Source organism: Thermobia domestica, chromosome 7 (assembly GCF_964235325.1).
Source record: "Thermobia domestica chromosome 7, izTheDome1.hap1.1, whole genome shotgun sequence".
NCBI classification, from domain to species: Eukaryota; Metazoa; Arthropoda; class Insecta; order Zygentoma; family Lepismatidae; genus Thermobia; species Thermobia domestica.
In genome coordinates this window covers 57,528,224-57,548,571 of record NC_137460.1, presented here as the reverse complement: position 1 = coordinate 57,548,571, position 20,348 = coordinate 57,528,224, and the positions used below count along the sequence as shown (strand labels likewise).

Here is a 20,348-nt window from a genome sequence, read left to right as displayed (position 1 = left end):
GACATCATCTCGTATAGCTTGGCTGCTGAAAGGAGCGCAAAACTCAAAATTAACTCAACTTAATTCCAGTTCTTTCACAAAGAAATCGCCGGGGTTTATTTCCTACATAAAGAACCAGTTTATCAAGAAGTCTTATTTCAATTCCAGAACCTTTGCACCGAAAGTACAAAAATATCTTCATAAAGTAATTTGATTTTCATATGAGTGAATTAATCTCGCAAACACGAAAGGAATAAAAGTGGCAGGAAGTGTACAGAAAATCTCTTACAGGTGCAAGCACTAAGTAAGTGTTTAACTTACCAAATGTTACAACATAATTATTGCTCACAAGTGTGCAGATTTAGTTGAGATATACATACTTGCATTCATGACATACTTACTTGTTTCATCAGGAATCAGGAAGTATTTTTTAAACGGGAGCTACATTATTGGGCGCATATTCACTTCAGGGAGGGGAGGGCTTCCCCATTATGAGTATAAATACAAAGTGGTGATATGCCATAAAATCTTCAAATCTTTCAGTTTAACGTCACACAATTATGCCCTTTAGGCTACGGGAGACGGATGATTAAGGCAGGTGAATGATGATGTAAAAATTGGTGAAATGAGAATGCCAGACAAAGCCTGTGGATACTATTTTATCCACAAACTTACTTGGCCGGAAATCGAACCACGGACTCAACGCACGAAGTAAGCGCTCTACCACTAACGAACTTGTGCTAGGTTGCCAATAAAAAGCAAGGGCATTGCTGGAGTAGATGATTCTACCAAATTTTGACACATTTCTTACATTTTTAGGATAGGTTAGAGCTTTGTGTTTCTTTTAGCAGAGCATGCACTAAATGAGCACCTCTATCACTACCTCCAGATCTTCAAGAGGGTTCAGTATAAATACAATGTGGACGTATGGCATAAAAACTATTGCATACAACACGAACCAACTTGTGATACGTGGCCACTAGAAAGCATAAACGCCGTCTAACCGAGTCAGGGCAATAGCGCAGCAGAGGGCCCGAGCGATAGCTACAGGGTGCTCCTGTAGGGAGCAGGGGCATCAGCGACGAGGGCTATATGCATAACGAACACAATACTTTCACTTACTCTTCAAATTCATTCCAATATGCTGCGCACTGAATACATACGCCATTTATTCCGAAGATGGTAGTACTTTGGAATTTAACCCAAATATCACTGATACGCTTCTAAAAATGGAACTATTTGGCAAGCGGAGGAACCTACTTTACTTCAAACTGGAATTATGGGAATGCAATGAGCCTGGTGATAACCAGGAAAATCTATTAAAATTATGTAAAAGTCATGGCCTAATAAATCTTGAAAAAAGATTGTAAAAAATGCGGTAAGCAAATAACTAAAGAAATGGAGAAACTTATACTTGACAACGAAACGGTAACATAATCAACATGGCGGCCAGGTTCTAGAACACAGTTTCCCTTTTCCATTTAGCTCTAATAAAGACACAAAACAATATGCTCTGCGGAGCTATAACCCGCCTTCACTCGCTAACGCTCGCTCGGCAATACTATTTAAATTAAATACTAAACATATTTTGGCGCACCACTAGAAATAATTGCTGAAAAATCGTAATTCTATCACTAACTTACTTCCTATCGATTCCTAAAAGATTTGCACTTGACGATATGAAAACAGCTCACTTGCCATATATATAGAATTCAAGGGAGCCACCAGATATAATTGATGAAAAATTACAATCCTTTTACGATTTGCGTAGCACAAACGAACCTGTGCTAGGTGACCAATAAAAAAGCACGAATGCTATCCAACCGAGACAGAATAGGGCGTAGCAGGTTGGCCCGCAAAGGGAGCAGGCGCGTCAGCGATGGTAGGTATACGCGTGAGCGAGGGCAGCCAAAAAAAAAAAAAGATTTTGGCAAACATGCGAGTTTCAATAGCAATTGTCATAGGTTTACACTAGTAACGTTGCACTTGTAAACATAAAATACAGCTTCTGTATACTGTGCAGAAATACACCGCCGGCGGAAAATGACATCTAATAGAATCATCTTTCATATGCACTCACTTATTTTACAAGGTGACCAGACGTCCCGTTTTAGCCGGGACAGTCCCTTATTTTCAACCGTTGTCCCGTTTTTGATTCCAAACGGGACGCCTAAATGTCCCGTTTTTAAGCAAATATGACCCAGGTGTCCCCTAATTATCATTCAAAATATAAATGGTCAATGCAAATTCTACACTTCCGTACCAACACTCATTGGGAAGGTTCAGCCGTGTCTGGAACTGAGAATTGAGTTCGATTTCTGAGTGTTCAAGTAGTTAAAAGTATTGTTGGGTAGTACTTAAGTTAGAGATGCTGTGTTATCATTCTTACTTGTGTATTTTGTAAATTGAAAACATTGTTGAGTCCCAAAATACAATCTGGAAGTCACATATTTACCCCCCTCCCCCTGCGTCGCCGATACGTATGTGTCCCGTTTTTGCAAGTAAAAATTCTGGTCATCTTGTTATTTTATCCACCGTAAAGCACTTGTAATGATTTTACACTTGTAACCCTACAGTTCTAAACCTGAAATACAACTGTATTAGTATAAAATTTTGTCGCTTGCAAAAATATGTTCCTTATGAACACATCTTATCATTCAATTTCACCTGTAAATCTTCCAAAACATGGTGCGCCAAAACTATACCAGCACCTATAAAACTTTGATACACAATGGAACCAATTATTACGCTTTTAGCCCAAAACTAGGTGGACAATCAACTTCGGAATAAATGCCTTATATTTACATAGCATTTCATCTTACCATGAGTATCTTGTGGAGCTTAACGTGCAAAACAGCTATTTATACTTCGTATTTTTACATTATACGTGACAGGGAAAATCCCGATATATTTTCAGTACTTACAAGATTGACCTTCTAAATTAACGTACCAAATTTTTTTGTGAATTCTACAGAACTACGTTTACCTAACGTGGGACAGCACCCTAGTGAAAAATATACCTTTCGCACTGAACTTCTTTTTGATCCTCATTAAACTGGGTATCAACTTCGATTTGGTTAGCGAAGTTATTGTTTATGCATGTTACAATGAACCGAATTACGACGTATATTCCATGAAACACGATTATCATTTTGTTTTATTTATACTATTATGTGTCGTTTAACATAATTACAAATTATTTGTAGATATTCGCCACAAATTCAGATAAACTAAACTATTAGTAGTTTCTTCTCGTATTTAGATACACCGCCTTCTGTAACACTAGGACAAGTTTCTGCTCGTTCTTAATCTATCTAAATAGTTCACTTGCAAAGTGATTCAAAGAACATATCTTTTCACTGAATACTTCGAACTAATGACTGGAAATTTTAGATCCTTCCACCATAAGTAAAATCTTCTTTCAAAGGACTCTTTGTTAAACGGAAATCTGTTTTTAACATAACTACCAGGGTCGAAAAAAGTGACATATTCCCATCATTAGATATTATGTTATCTGGACAATGGGGATCAAAATAAGCCTTTTAACCTAATATTTCAAGTATTATTACCCACCGTCCCGATTTCTGACTTATTTGTCCCGTGTCCCGACCAGACGCTCGGCGGGACGCATATTGTCACGATTTATCAATTTTCAAAGTTAATAACTTATTCTTTTATACGCACAGTTTTACATGTAGAATCAATTTTACAAATTTATGCTTTAGTTTTTACCTAACTGTGTTGAGTTGATAATGCAGTCGATTATGGTGATAGCATACTCCATTAAACACTAAAAATATTGTTGTTGCAGCCAATACAAAAAAGTGACTGCTACCACAGTGGCACTAAGTGATACAGGAGCGTCATTTCAGATTTTGCTTGGGGGGAAAGACCCCTTCATATAAGCAAAATTTCGCGTTTTTCACTAATTTTCTACTATTCTATTGATAAAATCTATATAGATCTCAAACTCAGGGAGGGGCAATTGCCCCTCCCTGCCCCCCTAAATGACGCCCCTGAAGTGATACCGCAGTTCTTTATAGTAATGTTTTTTTTATATTAATTCTAGAATAAGATTATTTATTCAGAAGTGTTCTACACTTAGCTCTTGAGATTATGAGCACACACTTAGAGGAAATTTAAAAAAAAAAAAAAAACGGAAATATAGATTGTTGAACAAGTTCGTTTGGGTAGTATTATCAAAATTGAGCTCAAAGTGGCGTCAGCTCAGTTTTCCGAATCAGGAAATTTTCCATTTCAAGACTAGTTCATACTTATCAATTGCTGAGAACTAACTCTGTTATACAAATTAGAACTAGTTCAATAGTTCATTATGAATCGTTCCGCTCGTGTTCCATGAAGGAATAAAGAAGAAGAAGAAATTGAGCGGCATATTTAAAACTATTTTTCTGTGATGTAGTATGGATGTAGATGACACAAATCGGTTTGATACTGCGTTTGAATTCTGCACCAGTTCTATGAGTGCTGTTGGTTAATTAAATAGCTCGAACAAGATTTACAAAACGAGAAGCGTTTCAAATTAAGGTAAAAGTCTTGTTTAATGTATTATATTAAACTAGAAGTTGGCATGGTTCAGCTCCGCAATAAGTAGGATGCCAACTGGGGCGGGCATTGTAAAGTTCGTCCTAGCGTGCTGTAGAGTCGCGCCCAAGATTAATCAATTATCCTCCGTCGTGCTTGTTTATTTTACAAGTGCTGTGTTATAGGTCAAGAATAGGGCTGGCAGTATAACCATGACAAATATGGAGGCTTGTGTATAGCCCGCTCCCCCCAGTTCTTTGTCACCGGAACTGGAAGTCACTACTACTACTACTGCTGCTACTAGTACTATTACTACTACTACTACTACTTCTACTACTACTACTTATATCGAGAACAGAACCCAACCAACCCCTACTACTACTACTATTGCTATTAACTACCACTACTACTACTATTGCTACTAACTACTGCTACTACTACTACTACTACTACTACTTATACTAAAGCTTCCTTACCGCAAGATTTACATCTTAATTCTTTATAACATTCGATTCCGATTCATTATGAACTAGTATGAATCGTTAGAATCACTATGATTCATTAAAAATCACTGGGGGGAGCGGGCTATACTCAATCCAATATGAATATACCGTCTTTTACAACTAATGGACGTAATATTCAGGTGTATGGGTGTATAGGTAAATTCAAATTGCAAAAGATTTAACCAAATTGTGCTAGGCGCCACAGAAAAACGCGAATGCTATCTAACCGAGTCAAAGCAGGAGCACAGCAAATGGGCCCGAGTGGCATTGGGCAGGGGGTGCGTTTGTAGGGAGCAGGCGCATTAGCGGAGGTGGGTATACAAATCCTGAATAGCGCGGTCCTGCTTTACTTTTGGCACACCACACTTTAGAATATTTACATGTAAAATTCAATACTTTGAATTACAATATATATTTATGAAGAACAAATATCTGCAAGCGATAGAATTAAATACAAAGTAATACATCTGTATGTTATATTAACAAGTGTAGGGTTACTGGTGTGAAATCCTTAGAAGTGCTTTACTACGAATAAAATAAGCGAGTGCATATTAAAGACGACTGTATTAGAAGCTATTTTCCACCAAAAGTGTATTTCTGCACAGTGTACAGAATTTCTATTTTATGTTTACAAGTGGAATGCTAGTAGTATGAAACCATGACAAGTGCTATTGAAAAACATATTGCCCAAAATCCACTTGTTTTCACTACCGTCTCTTATGCGTAAATAAACTTTCGCTGACGCCCCTTCGGACACACCCTCTCACTAACGTCAGTCCCTGCAGCTTCGTCCTGTTCTGACTTGGTTAGATAGCGATCGTGATTTTAGTGGCCACTTAGCACAGGTTGTGTCATGTTTTTTCACTAGTTTTTATATATACATCCGGATGCTGTATTTATACGCAAGTCGTGAAAGAATTGTAATATTTCGGCAATTGCTTATGATGGCCCCTTGTATTTTAACTATGCCATGTGAGATATTTTCATGTCGCCCAGTGCAAATCATTTAGGAAACAATAAAAAGGAAATTAGTGAGAGAATTCTAATTTTTGAACAATTATTTCGAGTGGTGAGCCAAAAGTAAGGAAGGAGAGGGAAGTTATTTAGCGAAATTCGGAAATCAGTGTTGCCTTCCAATTCCCTTACATAATCTTAACTTTCCCTCAACAACCTCCTTTTCAAAGATACTACTGCCACATGTTGCATACTGTTGAAAAAGTGGACAGTAGAGACATGGAACAAACACCATTGGAAAGTTTAAAAAGGGTGTCTACTAAATGTTCATATTCAAATTCCAGGTTTTATCAAGGTGTTCAAGGTTGATTTTTCCTTTTTTTTCCAGATCTCTTCAGTAGAGTGACATTTATTGTGACACGCATAAGTTAATGCAATTTTATATAGTTCTTAACAAAAACTGGTTATAATTAGAGATTGCATATGGCAAGTGATAGTTTCTTTAATTGACAAGATGAAAAGAAAAAAAAAAACTGGGCAAATTTTTACTTTGAGTCAAACAGTGACTTCAACCGATTCATCTGAACCGGATAAGATGAATCGCTTACAGTTACTATCAGAGTCAAAGTAATATACGATGTTAAGAATTATACTATAAGTACAAGGGCCAAAATGTTACTAAATACCATTCCTAAAGTCTTCCGAGAAATCAATTCAAGTGAAGCGTTGACTATCAATTTTGAGATCTAAATGGGGGGCTACCGCCCCCCAAACCCTCCGCTCAAGTACTATAAAAACATCCAAAACAACAATAAGTAATCACACCACTACTACAAAGCTAACATAAGAAGGGAAATTGTTTTTTTAAAAAACTCATCACTAATCATAAATCAGTGCATGACAAAGAAAAATAAATTACATCCCAACAAGACAATAGGACAACCAGCAGCAAACCGAATAGTTTGCCTAATACTCAAATGCAAAACAAATCAAGAATAAAAATAATAGGAATTAAAAAAAGAAAACACTCACAATTTCGCCATAGGAGAACACTCATGAATAATGAACTCATAATTGCTGATTCCACACACGAAAAAAATAAGATAGCAATACTCAACATTACTGAAAAATGTTCCTTTCCGCACACACGTTTTATTAAACCGAGCACACTTGCTAACTCGATCATCGCCATGAAACGAAAATTCAATTACGCGCTCCCCACATGCCACCAACAACAGCACACACATACAAGCACACAGAACATGTGACATCACACTAACAACCTACCATATGACTGTACATAGACACCTAGTGGGAAAAATATGAACTAACGCGTCACACCAAAGGCACGAACAGTTCCAACAAGTGACTCACTCGCAAGCAGTTCCAGGAAGTGACTAAACCTATAAGAACCGATTAAAGTCACTGTTTGAGTCAAAGTAAAGACTTGCCAAATACGGACTGAAATGTAGGTTCTCAAAACATTTTACACAAGAAAATGTTTAATTAAAATATCCCCTACGAGAAGGCCGGTTGAGAAAAATGTGCAGTAGCTTTAAATATCCTAATGTAGGAATAATATACAGGGGTGAACCTTAATTAAACCGACAAACTTCGGGAAATGATTCTCGGCACCCAAACAAGAAAAAAAATCCTCTTTAACTCTTCTCCAGGGCGCATAGTTTCCGAGCTAAAAGGTGCCGAAAGTGTGGGAAAATGAACTTCCGACGCCTATATTTCCAAAATTATCCAAAGTGGAGAGTGCTGCTTAAAATCTCACAAAGGAAATCATATGTTCATAACAAATAAGACTTCCTTAAAGAGATATTAAGCTGCACTCTCTACGTTGGATAGGTTTGAAAATATAGGCCTCGAAAGTTCATTTTTCCACACTTTCGGCACCTTGTAGCTCCAAAACTATGTACCGTGGAGAAAAGTTAGAAAAATGTTTTTCTTGTTTCGGGCTCGGGAATCACCTCCCGAAGTTTATCGGTTTAGTTAGGGTTCACCCTGTATAATAGTAAATTTCCGTCAAAAACATTACTTCAAATAAACTAATATTATAGTAGTAGCACGTGAGTGTTGATGAACAATCACAAAAATGGCGGGAAAATAGCTTACTCACCGCTAAGTTATGGGATAAAATACCACAAGATTATTTTACTGCAAGCACTCCCCTTTAAAGTAGTCTTGTGGTATTTTATGCTAAGTACTGGTAGGACTTAGCGGTGAGTAAGCAATTTTCCCGCCATTTTTGTCAAACTAGTAGTAGTTTAGAAGTAAAAAGAAAATAATCATATATAATACAAATTGTTAACGCAAAGTAGTCCATATTGTTAAACGTTACTGCACATTCTTCTTGGATGGGGTCTGGCCATCAGTTATATTTTATTTAAAAATGTATTGCAACATGAAAGTTTAAAAAACTGAAAATGTTATTGAACCACGCACATTATATGAACAAATATAGAAAACAACTTTCACAGTAAACAGTTTTTGACATTTAACTTCTAGAGTTCAACATCCCTTTTAACTTTTTCGCCTGTTCTTCCAACGCATCTACTTCTGCTTCGGCGTCAGTTAGTATTCTTTTCTTCTTTAATTCCAACTCTTTTATTTTCTTTTTAATATCTTTCTTTTCTCGAGCTGCTCTGTCTTCTTTTTCACTGCGGTCTTTCAGATATTCATTTCTTCTGCTTGATGCGTTCCTCACATACTGGATCATACTCTTTGTGATATTCATATTACGTATGTCACCAGCAACACGCATAGCATTCAACACACTTTTCTGGGCAATCAAGCACTCCTCTTGGAGATTTTCAACAATGCACTCTTTGTTAATGGAGAAACTCTTTTCCACTGCTGCGTTGCTATGGAAAAGTACACATATCTTATGCATGAATGTTTTAAACGCATTGGAGACACCTTCTTAACAGATCATGGAGAAAAACGTCTAATCTGTCATTTTTGTAACTGAAATTTGACAGTTTTCGTGCTGTGTCTTGGTCTGAACGAAATTTTAAATATTCCTGTTTCACCATATAAGCATTTACAAGTGTTATTTGCTTCTTCTGGACAAATGTCTCCAGGGCGAGTGTGATACGTGATTCACGAAGGGTTTCGTTGGTCATAGTTTCTGGAGACAAGCAATTAGCGGTTCTTGTTACACTGTATTTTAAAGGACATTTTAGCATAAGTTTTTTACACAGTACTTGCAAGAATCTTCTGTATTCTTTCTTAAAGTTCAATATATCAACATCCTTCACTCCTTTAAGCGATATAACCGCAGAAAATCCAACATCAACTAGATTAAGTGGTTTTAAGATGTCCTTATCAAAAACATCTATTGAGGACAGTTTATATATATATATATATATATACGTATATATATATATATAAGTTTTAGCTACTTTTAAGACATCATCTTTCACGAAGCGGTTTAACAAACTACGAATCAACGTTAACAAAAAATTGGCTACTTACCAATGACTCCTCGTTTAGGTCATTTCATAAAAACGGTAGTAATGGACTGTCTGTCTGGTGCTTAGTAAGGAATTCTTCTAGTTCTACAGATACGGAGTGAAGGAACCCTAATCTAGAAAGCAACAGTACATCAGGGATGTGGGCTTTTACTTTAGAGAAGTTTGATGTTTCAGGAGGTTTTGTTTTCAGTGCATCAACATGAACTTTTAAGGCAGGAATCATAGTTATGGCAAGGTTGATAACTTTAGAATTCCCCACCCACCTAATAAGACAAAATTTAAGGGGGAAAACTGCTCTTCCAGATGCTGCCATGAAATCTGCTCTTCTTGAAGGGAAGTCCTTGAATAAATAGTACAACGCTTTCAAAAACTCTGTCACATTCCAACCAGCTTTGGTATGCGCAGTCTTAAAAGCCCCATTAACAATATGTAAAGAGCACGTTCCTGTCTCCAAAAACTGTGGACCTTCACCATTTTCTTCACTCAGATAGGCCTTACAAATCACTCAGAAATTTCAAATTAACGTTGGGGCCTCAAGAGAAACCTGAAGTAACTTACAAAAATCGAGACCCTTGTCCTTGGAAGTATTTATAAATGCACTTGACAAATCCTGGGCAGTAGCATGTCCGAGGAATACTGATGTTAACGTGTTAAAACTTTATTTTCGTCACTGTGCCAGAAACGAACTACTAAGTCCATTTGATTTTTCTGTGAGATAGTGTTTAGGCTTTCGTCTAACGATACTGCAAAAAATTCACAATTTTGTAGTTCACGAGGTAACGTCTGTTGGAAATATGAACCCACTCCAAAAGTGATGACATAACCTATTTTGTCTTTGTGTAACTGCATATTTTTAGCGACTTCACACTCAGGAAACATTGAAGGAAACAAATCCGTTGCATTCGCTTGGCTTCTGGCCGATGCATGACTTCGTGTAATGTCCAGATTATTTCTGCTTTCGTCACTTGATCTTTGATAAGATAACTCTTTATTACACCACTAGTTTTTGCTGGGCTTTCATTTTTCTCCTGAACAACTGGGGTAGATGATGTGCCAGTTACTGAACTGGAAGACGCTGTAGAATTTTTTTTGTACAGGAAGGTTCCTTGTTAACATTGCTTGAGAACTTTACGATCGAACATTGTGCATTAAGAGCTTTAACAGCTATTTGATGTTTCTTTAATTTTTCATGAGATTTCAATGACCTAGCTCCCATATTTGAAATGTCAAAATCAGTTCTGCAGAGTTTACAATCTGCTTTAAATGGATCGTTGGACCTAATAACCCAATTCCCTAATAATCCACTGGCCTTTTCACGAGTCCTGGAATTTAGTTTTACTTCTCCCCATTTTAATGGCTGAAAAATAAAATGTTAATTGTTAGTGTGTAACAGGATTTATTGCAAGACTAGTAAAATGTTAACTTAAATACAAAAAGTGATTCCGTTAAGATGTGGGCAATTTTACTTTTTTCCAATGATACACCTTTCGGCCACCGGGAATGGTGTTCACTGCGATATCCGCGGGCTTGGACTCCTGTTAAAAAGCTTCGGCACAGGAGTATAAGCGGAATGCTCCAGACCTGTCTACTACTCTTACTACAGAAACGTGTAAACCAATGTCTTCACAAAGCAGCAAATAAGCTTGATTCATACTCAGCAACTACAGAGAAAGCTTCTGGCTTGTATGCCAGTATCCCCTCAGTGTAAGACACAAACTTAATAGATCATGAAATTTAACTTTTTCAATTACCTTACTCTCATCATCGGGGACTCTTTTTGTAGTCACTGTTATTCACAACGACCATGCCAAACAAATAAAATCTTATTCAGTCACTTCTTCTACCCTCAACATACTTTCCAAAAACATTCACCGCCTGCACTCTGCTCACGTCTGTCTGTCTTTCTCAACTACGTCTCCACTGAATAAGTTATTATTGGCTTTTAACTTATGCTGTAGTATATAACTTTTTTGCATTTTTCAAAAATATACTTATTCCATACTAATCCCAAAAACATTATTTTAAAAACAATTTTAAAACTTCCAGGTTCCTCGTCCAATTCCAGGTTTTCCAGGTCCAAAAGTAAATTCCAGGTTTTCAAGGTTTTCCAGGTCAGTAGACACCCTGTTAAAGATTGCTCTACAAGTTGTACTATATTGAAAAACCTGTATAATAGAAAATAACACTTCAAAAATTCCAATTCAAATTTGAATTTTGAATTTCGCACAGAAATGTCCCTGTGAATTTGTTCAAAATTACCCTGATTGTAGTCTCATATGTGTAATAAAACATCATAAAGTTTTATTTGGGCACTCAATGGGATCCAGTTCAAAATTCAACATAAACCAAACATTGCAAGATATTGACCGTGTGAATATCTGGATTCAGATGGATTACCATTTGCCTGTAGCTATTTACCTGCAGCATCAAAGGAATTTATATTCAACTTCATTTGTTTCTTGAAATATTCATTTGAATTTACACAATTATCCACCTTTCGAGTTATTTAGACAGATATTATTTTTCGGAACAGTACTCAATGCAGGTCATTATTCTTGTTAGTCAACATGGATGTTTCTAACTTTATATTGGCAATACTAGTAACGTTATTTTCATTCCTTTGTTTCAGGATTGCTGTTACAAACATGAAGTTCATCATTGAAACAGGAAAAGGAACTTATGAAAAGGAGGAACTTGTTTCCCTCCCTTTCACACTGTTCCAGTGTTCTTACACTACCTGGAAAATTTGGAATACCTGGAAATCTCAGGCAAATTGATTTTGGAAGAAAAAATCCAGAATAATTCAGGGAAATCGATCATATCTAGTAAAAAACCTGGAAATAACAGGGAAATTGAGTTCAATATTTTTGTATATTTTGAAGGTATTCAAGTATGGAACAAAGTTTTCAATATTTTAAATTTTATTTATTTTCTTGTGACTCAATATTTAATTGCAGTTGTTCATTGGGGAGAAGGGTAGCCATTCTTAAATATATAAATATATTATTCTTAAAATTTATATGTTCTCTTTTTGTTAGTTTCTTCCACTAGACCTGGAAATGGCAAAATTTAATATCTGGAAAGCCTGGAAATTTCAGGAAAATTGAGTTCAATATTTTTGTATGAACCCTGTGTTTGTATCAAATGTGTTATGAAACACTGTGGCACTGTTTACGATCACTTCACACACTTTCAGAATGATGCACTTCTTCATGTATGTAACAGCAATCCTGAAACAAAAGAATGAAAATAACATTATCAATGTTCCCAATATAAAGTTTGAAACATCCATATTACTAACAAGAATAATGACCTGTATTGAGTGCTGTTTGGAAAAGTAATACCTGTCTAAATAACTCGAAAGCTGGATAATTGTGTAAATTCAAATAAATATATTAAGAAACAAATGAAGTTGAATATAAATTCCTTTGATTCTGCAGTAAATAGCTACAGGCAAATGGTTATCCGATCTGAACCTAGATATTTATATGGTCAATATCTTGCAATGTTTGGTTTGTGTTAAATTTTGAACCAGATTCCATTCAGTGCCCAAAATGAAACTTTGTGGTGTTTTAGTACACATATGAGACTACAGTCTGGACAATATTGAACAAATTCACAGGGACATTTCTGTGCGGAATTCAAATTTTAATTTGAATTTTTGAAGTGTTCTTGTAGAACAATCTTTAAGCTTTCCAATGGTGTTTGTTCCATGTCTTTAGTGCACATATTAACCATTTTATGACATGGAGAGACTACGAGCTGCTGCAAAATGGGTTGGTCTGTTATGCCACAACACCCCTACAACCTGGATTCAACCCCTTCGAAAAAGTTCTTCGTGGACATGCTTTAATGATATGGAACAGACTAGTTTTGGATGAAACAACAGTCGGAAAATTTTTGTAAACTAGCTTCACACAGTAGATTCAAACATAACATAAATATACACTGCAAAGGATAATACTTCGAATAGGGATGGCCAAAATTTTCCGGAATCGGAAATTTCACTTTCATTTTCCGAAATACGGATTTTTCTGAATTCCGGTCCTGTTTTCTACATTCCGGATTTTTTTCCGAATTTCGGAATTCTTTGGATTTTACTTTCCGAATTCCGGAAAGCAAATATTTCGGAATTGGCCATCCTTACTTCGAATAGATTTGATTTATATTCCCAATACTTCAAGGAATATCAAAATTTTATTTTGAATAATGAACCTGTTTTTAACGACTTTTAACATGGTCTTTGTAATACAAGTAGTATATGCGTGAAGACTATGAGTCACCGGTAGGACAACAAGTTAACACAAACAACAGTAGATATAATTTGCTAATTAACAGTGTACTTTGCCACATATAGAGAAATATATAACAATTTATTCAAGTAAATAAAAAAACTGTTCATTATTATTGGCAACGAAAGACAGTTTTTAGCGTAGCTTTTTCAATTTTCTCAAAAACTACTTGTTTAGCCCGATGTGATTTATCGACTTATATAAATCTTATACAGAGGATGGACAAAACTTGGAAACGTCTGAAAAATTGCACATCACGTTTATAATAGCGAGTAGGACCACCTTTGGCACGCAGAATGGCCTGCAGTTGACGGGGAATACAGAAATACAGGTCGCGTATTCTTGTCAAAGGGATGATATTACAATTATCCGCCAAAGAAGTTGCAAGTTGTTGTAGAGACGACGGTGGTGGGTAGCGGGCTCGCACCGTGGTCTCCAAATTTGACAAGAGCTCAATGATATTGAGGTCTGGCGATAATGGAGGCCATGGCAGATGTGACACTTCATTTTCGTGCTCATCAAACCAGTCTTGGACAGAGGTTGTGTCATCTTGAAACGCGGCATTACCATCCGGAAACAAAGTTTGCACCATGGGATGCAGCTGGTCACTCAAAATGGTTACGTTGTCCTTGACAATGACATGCCCATGCAGGGTGATGTTGGGTCCGGGAGAATACGAGAATATGGCTGCCCAAATCATCACTGAACCACCGTCATGCTTCACTCTTGGTAATAGACAGTCTGTATCGTACGCTTGTGCTGGCGTTTTTCACACGTAAACTCGGCCAGCAGTTGGAAACAATATAAAGGAAAACTCATTCAACCAGATGACAGTTTTCCACTGCTCGATTGTCTAGTTTTTATGAGCATTGCACCACTGTCTTCGTATAGCAGCATAATCAACAGTCACGAGTGGTTTTGGAATTGCAGATCTGCCATAAATACCCTGCTTCTGAAGTTCCCTTCTGACTGTTTGACGCTAACAGGGTTTGTAAGCACTGAATTCAGCTCAGCTGTGACTTTTGGCGCCGTGGCGACCTGCTTGATCCCAATCCTACCCAATGTGCGTCTGTCTCTGTCACGCAACACACACTTGAGTCCACGCTGGTGTTTCGCTGATGCGTAACACTCGTAGGCAGTCATAATCTCCGAAATTATGCCCCTTGATAGACCAAACATTTCCGCTACTTTCGTCACGGAAGCTTCCACCATACGCGCATCCATGTTTTGCCTTCTTTGAAACTCTGTCAGCTCAGACATGATTCACAATATCCGGTAGCTGAACTGTAACTGGCCCATCTTGTCGATTGGCCAGGTTGTATACCTCACAGGATGTGCCGGTGACGACAGCGACACCTACCATTCAACGCAAATTGTGTTTGAAATGGCTATCTCGTGACACCAGATTTTTCCATATTTTTGTCCATTCCCGGTATAATTGGACAATATTTTAAATAGAAATTAAATTTTAAAAGTTAATAATGATGATAGATATCTTATTAACCATATTATGTACTATCGTCTTGCTAGTGTCATAACGAAGAACTTAATGAAAATCTATTTTGTCAGTTTCATCTCAATAAGTGGCATGGTTCTCGTACAGTATCAATTTTTAGGTTTAGAAATTAATTCCTTTTCCTTTATTTTCTGAAAAACTATGCATAATTTGTCATGCTTACGTATCATTTTGTTTTGGTCAATAAGATCCATCAATCAATACATTGTATGCCTCATCTTTGGAATTTTTGCTCCATAAAACGCTAATATGTTTGTCATTTGTTATGGTTGCTGTTAGGATGTGTTTTGTAGCCCATTACAATATCAGACTTCACTCAGTACAAGGGGCCGCGGTGGCTCAGTGGTAGAGCGTTAACCTCTGGTGCTTGGGGTTCCTCGTTCGATCCCAGCTCTTGCCAAGTGAGCTTTGTGGTGGACAAACACCGTGTATGTGGGTTTCCTCGGAGTTCTCCCGTTTCCTCCCACTTTTTTCATTCCACCATTTCACTCGTTTCTCATCATCACCGTCTCCTTTAACCTACCCGGCATTACCGTGGGACGTAAAACTCAAAAATTTCATTTCATTTTTTGACTCAATACAGGTTTTCTCTTGGCCGTGGTCACAAGACAATGTCTTTTCTCAAAAGTTATTACGTGATTCATTACATAAGAAAAGCATTTCAAAAAATTAAAACCCGCGCGAAATTGTGTTATCGTGATATTCATAAGGGTAAGATTGTTGTGTAATAGCAATAACTTGCATGTCTATTTTCGTGCTAACAACTGCAATGTTATTTTTGTTTTTGAAGTCTCCAGCGCCAATAAAATTACACATACGTCATCCAAAATGCATATTTCAGCAAATTGCAATTGTACGCAAGAGATTCGCGCAGAGCGTAATTCCCAGACATGTTTCACAAACAGAATTTCCAGGTGTGCTCGGACTTTAAAGGCTTGTCTAAAGTAGGTAAAAAGTAATCCTTGACAGCAGTAAACGTGGAATGTGTCGGCGTGCAGTCTAAAGTTTTAGGGATTGCCAGTCCCACTGTTCTTATGTTCGAAATAACGCGTGCTGTGATGTATGCTTTTGGACGGGCCTAGCTCCGAAACTACCGACTTTTGACTACATACTCACATGAACTGGTTTTCTTTCTTATTTTAACGTGAAGAATCATCTCTTGTATTCTGTCAGTATCGTTAATTAACCGATATATATATATATATATATATACGCGCTAATGTTATGATCACTTTACTTTCAGAGAATTACAGACTGCTGTATTAACACTTTTTAATGCCTTAATCGTACTCATTTGATCATTGAGCACATGTTTATAACTGACTCACGTGCAAGTTCCGGGCTTTTGTCAAGATTTCAATCCATGAAGTATATTCTGAATAAGGTAAATATTAGACTTTTAATGGAAAGTTTAAAAAAAGAAAAAAATGGTAAAATGGTACGATCATTTTTTTAAACTAAGAAATTATTGCAATCCATTTTTATCTTTCTCACCCATCAATGAAACCTTAACCCTTTTTCTTACCTAGATTCCTGTTGTGTATTGCAAGTAGAAATTTAACAAGTTCGGAACTTAATGAAAAGAATCCTTGGTTAATCCTGTTATGATCTCTTATGATTACGTTACACTAAAAATGAAATCTTTAAGTTTTACGTCCCACGATTATGCCGGCTAAGCTAAAGGAGACGGTGATGAGAAATGAATGAAATGGTGGAATGAAGAAAGTGAAAAGAAACGGGAGAACCCTGAGAAAACCCACGCACATGGTGTTTTTCCACCACAAAGCTCAATTGGCACGAGCTGGGATCGAACCAAGTACCCCATGTACCAGAGGTGAACGCTCTACCACTGAGCCACCACGGACCCTTACGTTACACTAGACTACCGGAAGTGGTAAACCAGTAGGTAGTGTATTTGTACCCAACAAATGCAATTCACCTTCGATGAGGCGTACTTAATGGTATAATTAAACAAGTAAATTGATGCATGATTACAGGTAATAACTTGACTTACCTGTATTGCCTGTAATAATTTATACATCTGTGTATTTAATAACCGGAATTTTCAATAAAGGCATTCTTGAAAACATCAACTGCTGGTTGTCAACATAGAGGGTTGCCCAAAAGTAGATATAGAATCCCGTATTGATCAAGTATAACAGTTTACTAAGATGAGTTTATTTGCTTCAGTCTATTCCAAGTTCAATGTATGAGTGAAAATAAATTAAAAACAAATAATAAACTAAACTACTTCAAACTTGTATGGATAACAATAAGTAAATTATATAAAATGCCATGGGCCGATCAATATGAGACTATACCTACTTTTGGGCCATCATGTATTTTTGAATCTCGACCGATACAGCTCAAATGTGCTTAACTATAATCTTCTTAATGAAAAATTGAGAAAAGCCAGTATATGTTAAATATGTTGATACATAGAACGGTGAATGAAGTTACTGGTATAAAGATATGTTAACTATTGTTGACGAAACCTGCAGAATGAAAATACTATTTTAACTCATTGGTTTTTATTTTTGTAGGATAAAGGACTTATACAATTATGGATTATAACCGGAAAGCAGAAACAGGATTACAACTGTTTGCTCGTCTTAGTGCGAGACCGAGTTTAATGGGACTTGAAGACCATCTTTTCAATGGAGGCCCGTATCATAAAGATATAATAGAAATTAGTGGTGATCCAGCGACTGGAAAAACACTAATGTTAACACACCTTCTAGTAAAGTGCCTGTTACCAGTGAAATGGAATGATGTTGCGGTAGGAGGTATAGGAGCAGGAGCAATATTAATAAATACAGACCACCATTTCAAGATTTTGAAACTTATTTCTCTAATGGGTCAAAATTTGAAAAGATTTCTGAAACCCAAACGAAGTGACAGTGAAGCAGGTACAAGAGATGGAAGTGAAAATAAGTATTTGAATTCTCAAGACATTGATGAAATTATCAAACAGTCTCTAAAGAATTTAATTATCCTAAACTGCTTTAACAGTATGCAATTATTTGTAACATTTTGCTCACTCGAAAAGATTTTGTCATCGAACAATAATGTTAGTTTAATCTTGTTCGATAGTATATCTGCTTATTACTGGCAGGATGTTATGACCAGTGGCTCACAAAGAATGTCTTCGTACCAGAAGCAATTAATTCAGACACTTAATAAATATATTCATGAATATAGAATGGTGGTAACCTACACAAAACAATCGTATTTTCAGTCGAAGTTTCGAGACACTGGTGGACGTAGTAGTGATGCATTTCAGAGCAACACTGTGTACAAGATAGAATTAAAACAGGTGCTAAATGAGAATATAAATGTATTTTGTGCTAATGTTCAAACGAGTTCCAGTGAATATTGTAATTATTACAAAATTAACAAAGGTGGAATAGAGTGGCTTGATTCACTTTGAAGGAAAATTGTAAAAAAGAGTGTTCAACTAGATTTTTAAAGACACTATTGTTAAATATTTCAAAAAGTACTACAGTGCTTAGTGTATATGAGAGTTGCACTGTATCTAAGTTTGTTAATATTTAGATATTTACGTTGCTGAATTAAAAATTAGTTTTTTAATATAATTAATTTTAAAAAATCTCAATCATTTCTTGTTATCCTTTGTTTACCAAGTTAAAATAGTTACGTTGTTTACCAGATGAGGTGTAAACTTTTTTTTTTTTTTTTTTTAAGGAAAAGAAAAGAACAAAATGTATTAACACAAAATATTCTATAGAAATAAGCATGAGCAAGTCATTTATTGATAATTCAGAAAAATATTTGTTGCTTTGGTTATCGAGATGCACATACATCCCACTTTAATTAACTTCAAATTTATACAACACAACCTAATGAATAGTGATATTTTTTGTAGATATGTTTAATAGATATAAATAATAAAAACCAAGGAATACTACCCCTGAATAAATACTATTACTTAAGTAACAATAATATAAACGGAACTAGGGTATCTCGTTTGAAGATGTGCCACTCGCTGGAACCCAACATATTATATGCGCCAATCGTTTAGGCATGCATACGGCCGCCATCGTTGCATTACTGATCGACAAAGAAGTAAAGAAATTCGAAATCACAGGAGGAGACTGGAATCTCATAGAAATGGTAATAAACTCTCCCAAACAAATCCTTCTAACTAGAACAATTCTCTGCAGTGATAACAAGGTGACACTATCAGCAGTTCGCACCACCGTATCATCATTCAGAATCACTTACAGTGTAAGGAAATAAACGACGATGATGCCACCTTGTTCAGAAATAATATCCGGCTTTCGGCGGAAAAACTGTTTTCTCTGTCTGAAGCTACAATGTCATTGTAAATCCTCACTACAAGAATCTCAACTGTGAAATTCTCGAAGACTCCAATATCAGAGCTTGTGTTAATCCAATTGTATTATTGATAGCACCGAAAATCACTTACATACATGGAGTGAGCTATAGTAGGCACCGTTAAAGTCTCCGTTAACGCATTGACCCTATTCACAAATTTGGCAGACATAATCGTTCTAACTCTCTATTGCAAATAGAAGACGGAACTGAAAAATTCGCATGCATTCAAGTTATCGTGCAGAATAACAGACGTTACTGCGTAATCTTAATGGGCAGATTACGAAAGCAAATCAGCCCTGCTTGTTGAGTGGATAGCGCGTGCGTCTTTGGTGCCCGTACTTCTGGGTTCGATTTTAAATGGGAGAGCACAAAAAAAATATATATATATATATATATATATATATATATATATATATATATATATATAATTTCATGATCATTCACTTTCATTACTCATCCGTCTCCTTTAACCTAAAGGGCATAATCGTGGAAAGTTAAACACAAAACATTATTTTTTTGAAAGCAATTTTCTTGTAATTGGTTGGTTAATTTGGAGTTTATCGTCCCGTTCAGCACCGAGGCGGTATGAGACTTGGACCTATAGCTTAATGTGGGATCCGAAACGCGTGAACTTCTATCAGAAGTCGAACACTGGTCTCCATCACCGAAGGCACGTACACAGAGCATACAGCCACGAAGCAGCTCAAGTTCTCTTGTGGAA

At 36.4% G+C, this 20,348-nt stretch overlaps 2 protein-coding genes across 5 annotated transcripts in view; one reads left to right on the top strand and one right to left on the bottom strand.

Moving 5' to 3' along the window:
- The window catches only part of Hen1 (Hen1 methyltransferase), a 39,922-nt gene extending 36,459 nt beyond the window's left edge, over nt 1-3,463 (bottom strand). The window contains exon 1 of one of the 2 annotated variants that reach the window (XM_081764722.1): nt 2,966-3,463. In XM_081764722.1, the coding sequence (XP_081620848.1) occupies nt 2,966-3,030 (65 nt within the window). In that variant the 5' untranslated portion in view covers nt 3,031-3,463. The remainder of the gene's footprint in view (nt 1-2,965) is intronic. The other variant, XM_081764721.1, reaches the window with a different exon arrangement.
- A 748-nt stretch (nt 3,464-4,211) lies between these two features.
- Xrcc2 (X-ray repair cross complementing 2) lies at nt 4,212-20,016 on the top strand. Of its 3 annotated transcripts, none has more exons than XM_081764719.1 (3): nt 4,212-4,524; nt 16,512-16,652; nt 17,812-20,016. In XM_081764719.1, the coding sequence occupies exon 3, from the start codon at nt 17,832-17,834 to the stop codon at nt 18,696-18,698; it is 867 nt and encodes a 288-aa protein (XP_081620845.1). In that variant the 5' UTR covers nt 4,212-4,524; nt 16,512-16,652; nt 17,812-17,831; the 3' UTR covers nt 18,699-20,016. The 3 variants fall into 3 exon arrangements, with proteins under 3 accessions (XP_081620845.1, XP_081620846.1, XP_081620844.1); XM_081764720.1 differs by lacking the exon at nt 16,512-16,652 and adding an exon at nt 11,507-11,571; XM_081764718.1 differs by lacking the exon at nt 16,512-16,652 and having other exon boundaries at nt 4,222-4,524; nt 17,812-20,015.
- Nucleotides 20,017-20,348: the final 332 nt, after the last annotated feature.